Source organism: Geospiza fortis, unplaced genomic scaffold, assembly GCF_000277835.1.
Source record: "Geospiza fortis unplaced genomic scaffold, GeoFor_1.0 scaffold391, whole genome shotgun sequence".
NCBI classification, from domain to species: domain Eukaryota; kingdom Metazoa; phylum Chordata; class Aves; order Passeriformes; family Thraupidae; genus Geospiza; species Geospiza fortis.
In genome coordinates, this window is record NW_005054472.1 from 130895 (window position 1) to 140606 (window position 9712).

Genomic DNA, 9712 nt, shown 5'->3' on the forward strand with positions numbered 1-9712 from the left:
CGGCCACGCCCATGCTGTGTCAGTCATTCCTTGGCCACGCCCACGCGGTGTCAGTCATTCCTCGGCCACGCCCATGCGGTGTCAGTCATTCCTTCGCCACGCCCATGCGCTGTCAGTCATTCATTGGCCACGCCCACACCTCTCCCCACGCGGTGGTGGCGCCCCCTCGCGGACAACTCAGGCATTTTTCCCTTTTTCCACACCTTTTTATTTTTTCCCCCCCTTTTTCCATAAAAATTTATAATAAAAGCCATAAAAGCCTTCCTCTCGCGCCGTATACAAAATATTCACTCTACCAAATAAATAAACCACAACGTCTCACGGGCAGGATGTGACCTCAAAAAGGAAAACCAGCATCCATCCATCCATCCATCCCCGCAATCCTTCCCTAGCCTAGGGAATTTACACAATTTATCCCTCCTCCACCTTCCAAATTCACCTGTGAGGAAAACTCCTGCTCGCCAGCTCTGAGCTGCTCATACCCAAACCTGTGGCCAGACAGGACCAAATTCTGGAGGAATTCTGTGGTCACACAGGGAATATCAGTTAGAGAAATAAGGGATGCTCTTACCCAGACCAGAACATCCATTGCTGGTGTAATATGTGATCTGACACAGAAAGTTTCTTAGAAGAAGCCAAAAAAGCCAATTTTGCGGAGATTTCCTCGTCCTCCTGCTCCCTCACCCTGACCTCCCATTATTAGCCCGGCCTCTGCCCCTCTCTTTATCTCTGCTTTATCACCTGGGGGTTTGAAATGAACAATTTGAGCCCTTTCCCATCACCTGAAATGAACAATCTGAGCCCTTTCCCACCAAACCCCTTCACCTGAAATGAAGAATTTGAAGCCTTTGCCACCAAACCACCCAAAATGAAGAATTTGAGGTCTTTCCTACCATACCCTTTCCCCTGAAATGAACAATTTGAGCCCTTTCCCATCACCTGAAATGAACAATCTGAGCCCTTTCCCACCAAACCCCTTCACCTGAAATGAAGAATTTGAAGCCTTTGCCACCAAACCACCCAAAATGAAGAATTTGAGGTCTTTCCTACCATACCCTTTCCCCTGAAATGAACAATTTGAGCCCTTTCCCATCACCTGAAATGAAGAACTTGAGCCCTTTCCCATCACCTGAAATGAAGAACTTGAGCCCTTTCCCATCACCTGAAATGAAGAACTTGAGCCCTTTCCCATCACCTGAAATGAAGAACTTGAGCCCTTTCCCATCACCTGAAATGAAGAACTTGAGCCCTTTCCCATCACCTGAAATGAACAATTTGAGCCCTTTCTCACCAAACCACCTGAAATTAAGAATTTGAGCCCTTTCCCACCACCTGAAATGAACAATTTGAGCCCTTTCTCACCACCTGAAGCTCAGTGTGGAAGCACTTTAGGCACTTAAAATCATCAAAAGCATTTGAGCATCAGGGCAGCCTCTGTGCAGGGAAATTTCCTCACGTTTACATGAGAAATATTCCAAATAAAGGGCATTTTACCCTTGGGTCAGGAGGGAATTTATTCCAGGACACCCCAGCTCTGGCAAGAGGATTTTGTCTCAAATCCTTCCTGCTGCAGCCTGCAGAGCTCAGGGTAGGAAGTCCAGACCCCAAAAGTGTTTCTGGAAGTGGTTTCGGCAGCGCCAAATCTGTCCCCAGAGCAGCTGCAAGTCAGCACTGTGGGAAAGGGAGGCTGGCAGCCTTTAATTTGAGACAAAAATTAAAAACAAAAACAAAAACGTTGACCCCTGACGGGAAAGGGACGATCCCAACGCTTTGAGGGCCCGGCTCAGACAGCAGGGGAGTCACCCAGCCAAGGAACAGGCTGACAAAACTCGGCCAAAATAGCAACAATTCACCCTCCAGCCCAACCTCACAAGTGCCTCTGGCTGCCCACACACCTCCACAAAATAAAAAATAATCCCAAACAGCTCGTTTAGGGCAGGCAGGGCTGGAGTTTGTGAGCTCCCAGCGCCAATCCAGCCTTTCCTCCTGCCTTGGGGTGATCCCTGACTTGGGCCAGCTCCGCCTGGAGGGGCAGGAAGCTGCCAGCAGCAGGTTTGTCCCAGCTGTGGGACAAAGCTGGGGACAGGGAATGGCTCTGGGCAGGGGGAGTTGGGCTCTGCTGCCAGCGGGAAGGGACTCGGAGATGGGAGCCAGAACAGCCTGGGCAGCCCTGGGGAGATGGGACTGGAAAAGAACCTGGAGATGGGTCAGGAGAACAGCCTGGGCAGCCCTGGGGAGATGGGACAGGAGAACAGGCTCAGGAACACATCCTGGGCATCTCTGGAGGGGTGGGACAGGAAAAAAAACTGGAAATGGGTCAGGAAAACAGCCAGGACAGCCCTGGAGAGATGGGACGGAAAAGAACCTGGAGATGGGTCAGGAGAACAGCCAGCACAGCCCTGGAGGGATGGGACAGGAGAAGAACATGGAGATGGGTCAGGAAAATGTCCTGGACAGCCCTGGAGGGATGGGTCAGGAAAAGATCCTCAGGAGAACAACCTGGACATCCTTGGGGAGATGGGACAGGAGAAGAACATGGAGATGGGTCAGGAAAACAAGCTGGGCATCCCTGGAGAGATGGGACAGGAAAAGAACCTCAGGAGAACAACCTGGACATCCTGGAGGGATGGGTCAGGAGAAGAACCTGGAGATGGGTCAGGAGAAGAACCTGGACATCCTTGGGGAGATGGGACAGGAAAAGAGCCTGGACATCCCTGGAGGGGCCTTTGGCTCTGGGTCAGGGCAGCAGAGGAGCTTTGCCCCGCTCTGACAGAGCTTAGCTCTGCCCCTGTGACATCAGGGACTCCTGACTGGGAATACAAGACATTTGATAAAGCCCAAGGAGCCACGGGCAGTGAGCAGCTCCAGGTGTGAGTTTCACTCATCAGGAGAGCTCCTGCTGCTCTGCCCCACCAGCCCCGGGCTGAGAGCCCCTCTGGGGGCTGAGAACCCCTCTGGGGGCTGGGAGCCCCTCTGGGGGCTCAGAACCCCTCTGGGGGCTCATTTCCCTGCAGAGTGGCTGCACCTTTTAGGGGCCACACGTGGAAGAGGCACAAGAGCCTGGATCCATGAAGGGAGAGAGCAAATGCAGGCACTGAGGTGAGACTGAGATCTGTGTGAAGAAAGGTAAGAACAATCATTAAAAACAAATAAAAAATAAAAAGTTCTCTCTGTCTGATGCAAGCCAGTACATAGGTAAAGGTTAAGTCACCTTTTGGAACTGGTCCTAATGGGATGTTCCTTGTTTTTCCCAAAACAAAGCACAGGAACTTTTCTCTTGGATGGTTTTGGATGGAGGTGGGGAGGGCAGGAATGTGGGGGTGCACCCGGGCACCCCCTCAGCCAAACCTTGGCCTCCACACTGCCTTTTCCTCCCCAGGAAATCTCCTCCAGTGCCCCACTGCTCAAAAATGGGGTAAAATTACAGCAAAGGAGGAGAGAAAAAGAAAAAAAAGAGAAGAAGGAAGGAGGAAGGAGGAAGGAGGAAGGAGGAAAGGGAAGGGAAGGGAAGGGAAGGGAAGGGAAGGGAAGGGAAGGGAAGGGAAGGGAAGGGAAGGGAAGGGAAGGGAAGGAAAGGAAAGGAAAGGAAGAAAAGAAAAGAAAAGAAAAGAAAAGAAAAGAAAAGAAAAGAAAAGAAAAGAAAAGAAAAGAAAAGAAAAGAAAAGAAAAGAAAAGAAAAGAAAAGAAAAGAAAAGAAAAGAAAAGAAAAGAAAAGAAAAGAAAAGAAAAGAAAAGAAAAGAAAAGAAAAGAAAAGAAAAGAAAAGAAAAGAAAAGAAAAGAAAAGAAAAGAAAAGAAAAGAAAAGAAAAGAAAAGAAAAGAAAAGAAAAGAAAAGAAAAGAAAAGAAAAGAAGCCAGTGGTTGATCCCCTGCCTGCGCTGCTCCTGCTCAGGAACACGACCCGTTATCACCTGAGGGAAACCCCAATTCCCTTTCCCCCCTGCAGGACCCTTTGGTGCTGCTGTGCCGTGCTTCCCTCTGCTAAAGGCACCTTTGGAAAGCACTCCAGGCCCTGAGCACAACGGCCCAAAGCCTCTTATTTACACCTGAGATTAACCCCAGAGCCCAGCCCGGGGTGGCAGCACCAGCTGGGGACAGCCGGTGCCGCACGAGCGGCCCTGTGGGCACACACAGTGTCCTGTCACCCTGGGACACGCGCACACAGGGCTGGCTGTGCCACCCCGCTGTCACACGGGCTGCTTGGCCATGTCACCCTTGTCAAAGACAACTTTGGTAGCGAAGTAGATGGCGACGAGGCCGAGGGCAGCAGCTGACACCATGTAGGCAGTGACGGACTGGGTGAGCTGCACGATGGAGCCCATGAAGAGCGAGGGCACCACCTGGGACAGCAGGAAGGCGCTGTCCAGGATGGCCAGGTCCAGGCAGATCCCTCGGCCAGGAGCCCCCGGCTCCGGCTGCCCCACCACGATCCGCAGGGAGACGTCGCACGAGGAGCTGACGCACAGAGCAGAGCTGGGCACGGCCTGGGGGGAGGCTGGCGAGGGGGAGGAGGAGGAGGACGGCGAGGAAGAGGAGGAGAAGAGGCTCCCAGCGTGGCCGTTCTGGTAAGACAGCTTCTGGCTGGGGAGCAGCCCCTTGGAGAAGGAGGATTTCTTGTCCAGCAGAGCGGAGTCTTCCTCCTCTTTCCTCTTGTATTTATGGAGAAAAACCTGTGGGGAGCAGGGAGGTGAGTGAGGAGGGAGCTGGGACTGTGGGAGGTGAGTGAGGAAGGAGCTGAGAGTGTGAGAGGAATGAGATGGGACTGAGAAAGGATTTGGGACTCTGGAAAGTGATGAGGAAGGAGCTGGCACTCAGAGGTGAGTGAGTAAGGAGCTGGGAGTGTGAGAGGTGAGTGAGGAAGAGCTGGGACACTTAGAGGTGAGTGAGGAAGGAGTTTGGACTCTGGGATGTGAGTGAGGAAAGATTTCGGACTCTGGGAGGTCAGTGAGGAAGAGCTGGGACTCTGAGGTCAGTGAGGAAGGAGCTGGCAGTCTGGGATGTGAGTGAGGAAGGAGATGGGACTTTGAGAGGTGAGTGAGGAAGGATTTGGGACTCAGAGGTGAGTGAGGAAGAGCTGGGACTCTGAGAGGTGAGTGAGGAAGGAGATGGGAGTGTGGGAGGTGAGTGAGGAAGGAGATGGGACTCAGAGGTGAGTGAGAAAGGAGTTGGACTCTGGGAGGTGAGTGAGGAAGGATTTGGGAGCCTGACAAGTCAGTGAGGAAGGATTGGGACTCTGCAAGGTGAGTGAGGAAGGAGCTGGGAGACTGAGAGGTGTGTGAGGAAGGAGTTTGGACCCAGAGGTGTGTGAGGAAGGAGTTTGGACGCAAAGCTGAGTGAGGAAGGAGCTGGCACTCCAAGGGGGCCCTGTTTTTGTGCAGGAGAGCAAACCCCGAGCTCTGTGTGTGCTCAGGGCAGTGCCAGCCTGAGCCTGGCCCCCTGAGAAGGGCTCTGGGAGCCCCAGGCTGGCTGTGCCCCTGGCACAGGATCCAGAGCAGCCCTGACTCACAGGGGAGCCCAGCCAAGCCAGGCCTGGCTGTGCTCAGGCTCAGCAGCCAGCCTGGGGACACTTTGTGCTTTTGTCACCTCCTCACTGGGTGCCACAGGATGTTTTCGGGGTTTGTGCTGAGCCCACCCTGAGATCAGCTGGGGCAGGGCAGGGCCAGGGTCTGAGGGGGATATCAGACACCCAGGGCAGTGCAAACAGGAATAAACCAGGAATAAACCAGGAATAAACCAGGAATAAACCAGGAATGTTTGGGGTTTGTGGGGTGGGTGACTGGGAACCCAGACCCAGAGCCCAGCACGAGCAGCCACTTCTCATCTGGGACGTTTCAAAGTGCCACCAGCTGGGACACAGCAGCCCTGGGAACTCAGGGAAGGGCTCTTTTCTCAGCTCTGCACCAAACCTCAACCAAGCTGCTCCATCTGCCCGCCCAGACCCTCCTCACTCCAGCCAGGAAAAAAAAAAAGGGGGGCAGAGGGAACCAAGATCTTTCCCTTCTCACCCTTTTTTCGCTCGCTCTGCTCAAGCTGTGAGGTCTCTGGGGTGTTCCCACAGAGAATCTGTTCACACCAAGGGCAGGAGGGACCAGAGCCAGCTGTGCCCTCCCTGCCTTTGGGAATGTGGCCTTCCCCTCCCAGCCTGTGCAGTTTGGGTTCCATTCCATTGATAAAACATCGATGGCAGATCCCAGCCAAGCTGAGCATTCCCTCACCCCCTCGGTTCTGACAGGACTCCTGGTGCCAGCTGGGATGGGTTTGCTCAATGGGAACATCTGGATGCCTGTGGTAACAACTCCTACTCCTTCCACAGCCCCAACCACTGCCCCTGGGATGAAAGAGCTGCTCTCAAACCACAAATTAATTCTGCATTTGCAGCACAAGAGGAACTCCCATGAATCCAGCGAGCAGCTCAGGAACCTCCTAGGACTTCTCCACAAGGATAACATCTGTGGGACACGGTTATGTGTCACAAGTTTCACGAGGTTTCTTTTTCTTGGAGCTTAGGGAATAGCTTGGGTTTTCATTTTCCTGATCCTGGTGCTGTGGATGAAAACTGGAAAGCTGTGAGGGCTGAAAATCCTTGGGTTTTGTAGCCCCTGAGGCTGGCAGAGCTGCAGAATTCACACGGGGACAACTAAACCAGACCAATTTCCCCTAAAACACAAGGAAAAAACCAGAAAAATCCGCAGGGCCAGGCTGCCCTGGAGCAATCCCCACCTGTTTGTCGTGGTGGTAGAGCGATGCCAGCGTGTAGGGCAGGATCTGGAGGGCAGAGAAGGTGAATCCAGTCAGGGCGGCGGAGATGGTGACCACGGTGACGCTGTGGGACACGCACATGACACAGGCTGCCCCGGGGAAGAACACCACGCTGGCCAGGTACACCGCCCGCGTGCCGAAGCGCTTCACCAGCCTGTCCATGATTGTCGAGAAGAAGATGGAGGTGATGCACTGCAGGAAGAGCCCCAGGCTGCCCATCCGGACACCTGAGGGGAGAGGGGATGGACACTGCCCTGGCTGCCCCGCATTCACACAGCCAGGCATGCTGCCCTCGGCCCCAAACCCAAAAAACATCCTTATCTTGGTCCCAAAGCCCCAAAACATCCTTCTCTTTGTCCCTAGCCCCCAAAACATCCTTCTCTTAGTCTCAAATCCCAAAAATATCCTTCCCTCTGTCCTAAAGCCCAAAACCATCCTTCCCTCTGTCCTAAACCCCCAAAACATCCTTCTCTCTGTCCCAGAACCCAGAAACATCCTTCTCTTAATCTCAAATCCCAAAAATATCTTTCCCTCTGTCCTAAAGCCGGAAAACATCCTTCCCTTGGCCCCAAACCCCAAAAACATCCTTCCCTCTATCCTAAACCCCAAAACATCGTTCTCTCAGCCCCAAACCCCAAAAACATTCTTCTCTCAATCTCAAATCGCAAAAATATCCTTCCCTCTGTCCCAAACCCCAAAAACATCCTTCCCTCCACCCCAAACCCCAAAAAAATCCTCCCCTCAGCCCCAAACCCCAAAAACATCCTTCCCTCAGTCCCAAATCCCAAAAACATCCTTCTCTTGGTCCCAACCCCCAAAAAATATTCTTTCTTCTCTATCAGTCCTTAACCCCAAAACTATCCTTCTCTGTCAGTCTTAAACTCCAGAAACATCCCTCCCTCTCCATCAGTCCCAAACCCCAAAACATCATTCCCTTGGTCCCAAACCTCAAAACATCCTTCCTTCTCCATCAGTCCCAAACTCCAAAAACATGCTTCTCCCTCTGTCAGTCCCAAACTCCAGAAATATCCTTCCCTTGGTCCCAAACCCCAAAACATCCTTCTCTGTCAGTCCCAAACTCCAGAAACATCTTTGCCTGTCCCAAGCCCCACAAACATCCTTCTATTGGTCCCAAACCCCCAAAACATCCTTCTATTGGTCCCAAACTCCAAAAACATCCTTGCCTCTGTCCCAAACTCCAAAAACATCCTTCTGTTGGTCCCAAACCCCAAAACCATCCTTCTATTGGTCCCAAGCTCCAAAAATATCCTTTCCTCTCCATCAGTCCCAAACCCCCAAGACAGCCCTCCCTCTCCATCAGTCCCAAACCCCAAAAACATCCTTCCCTCCATCCCAAACCCCAAAAGGTCCCTCTTAAGTACTGTGTTAAATATAGTTTTAGGTTATAACAAAACGTTAAAATAGAAATTGTGCTATGTAGGATACTTTTTCTAAAGAAAGGACTCGCAGTGAGATAGCAGCCACAGGACATCTGAATCTTTCAGAGAAAAAGAATTTATTGCCCCATTATCAGAAAAATTAACTTCTTCCCACCTCGAAGGTGCTGTTAGGATTTGGAGGAAGAAGCTGACACTGCCCAGACAGAATCCTGTGTTTGAATGGAATTTATGCATCATGGACGAGGTGTATGAATATGCAACAGGCTGTTGCTTTTAAGGGTTAATCCTCTGTTAACGTGGCTCCTTTTTCGGGCTCGTGCTGCCCAGAAAGAGGTACCTGGACATCCATAACTCTTTGTTTTTATGGTCTCATATTGTCCAGATTATCATTACTCTAATTGTATTGCCATTTTTATAACCATTTTATTACTATTAAACTTTAAAAAAATTTAAAAGCAAGCGACTGGCGTTTTTCACACCTGGGATCCCAAATGCCACCCCTGCCTTTGGCACCCCCTGTTCGTCCCTTCCTCCCGCTCTGGCCCCAGGAGCTGTCACCTGCAGCTGACCCAGGATCCGTTGTTATCTGATGCCAGAGGCAGCAGCAGAACAAAGGCGAGGAGGAATTGCGCCGGAGCCAAGGTAAAGCACAGAACGTGCCCCGAACTGCTGCATCCGGTGGCAATCCCGGACCTTACCCCCCTCGACAAAGATCGCTCAGATTTCAGGGAATTAAAGCCATTAACCCTTTGGAGCAGGGATCATTACTCAACACATGTTTCTGCGACAGCCAGCACAATGCAGGGCTGACCTGCTGGCAGCTAAACAGTGCGAGTGTTAAATAATAATTAAGCTGCCTCGAAGTTAAACAGACACCCAGCACAAAGGGGCACTGTGCTGCAGGGCCGTCCGAGCTCAAACCTGCAGGAAGGTGCCTCCAGAATAAAATATTTGGATTAGGCAGACCAAAAGGGTGCTTAGGAAGGGATTGAAGGCTCTGGCACAAGGCAGCAGGAAAAACGGGACAGCAGGTGACACCTGTGGGCAGGTGAGGGCTGCTGGAGCAGGGTCCCAGCCTGGCATGTGGGACTGTGAGCAGCCCTAAAGCAGTGAGAGCTGCAAAGGTGCTGGAGCGCTCCCAGGAGCAGCTGGAGGTGGGAATCCCCCAGCAGCATGGAGGGAAGGAGCAGCAAATCCACCTCAGTGCCACAGAGCACCCCTGAATAAAAGACATTAAAGAATTAAAACATGGGAGAGCTGCAGCCATGATATTGTCTGAAAAATCCCTTTGCCAGGATTTTCCTCCTGAGGAGCTGAGAGGCCTCAGGAACGGAATGTAAACAATGGTTATCTGCTGCTCTGGAATGCAACAGGTGCATCTGTGATTGGTCTCATGTGGTTGTTTTTAATTAACGGCCAATCACAGTCCGGCTGTCTCAGACTCTCTGGTCAGTCACAAGATTTTATTGTCATTCCTTTCCTTTCCTTGCAAGCCTTCTGATGAAATCCTTTCTTCTATTCTTTTAGTATATATATACTAAAAAATATATATAA

General features: G+C 51.6%; 1 protein-coding gene across 1 annotated transcript in view; it reads right to left on the minus strand.

Moving 5' to 3' along the window:
- Window positions 1-3783: 3783 nt before the first annotated feature.
- Window positions 3784-9712, minus strand: part of SLC45A3 (solute carrier family 45 member 3) — a 27892-nt gene continuing 21963 nt past the window's right edge. Inside the window, 2 exon segments of the mRNA XM_031062888.1 lie at window positions 3784-4669; window positions 6720-6985. Coding sequence (XP_030918748.1) covers window positions 4187-4669; window positions 6720-6985 — 749 coding nt within the window. The 3' untranslated portion in view covers window positions 3784-4186.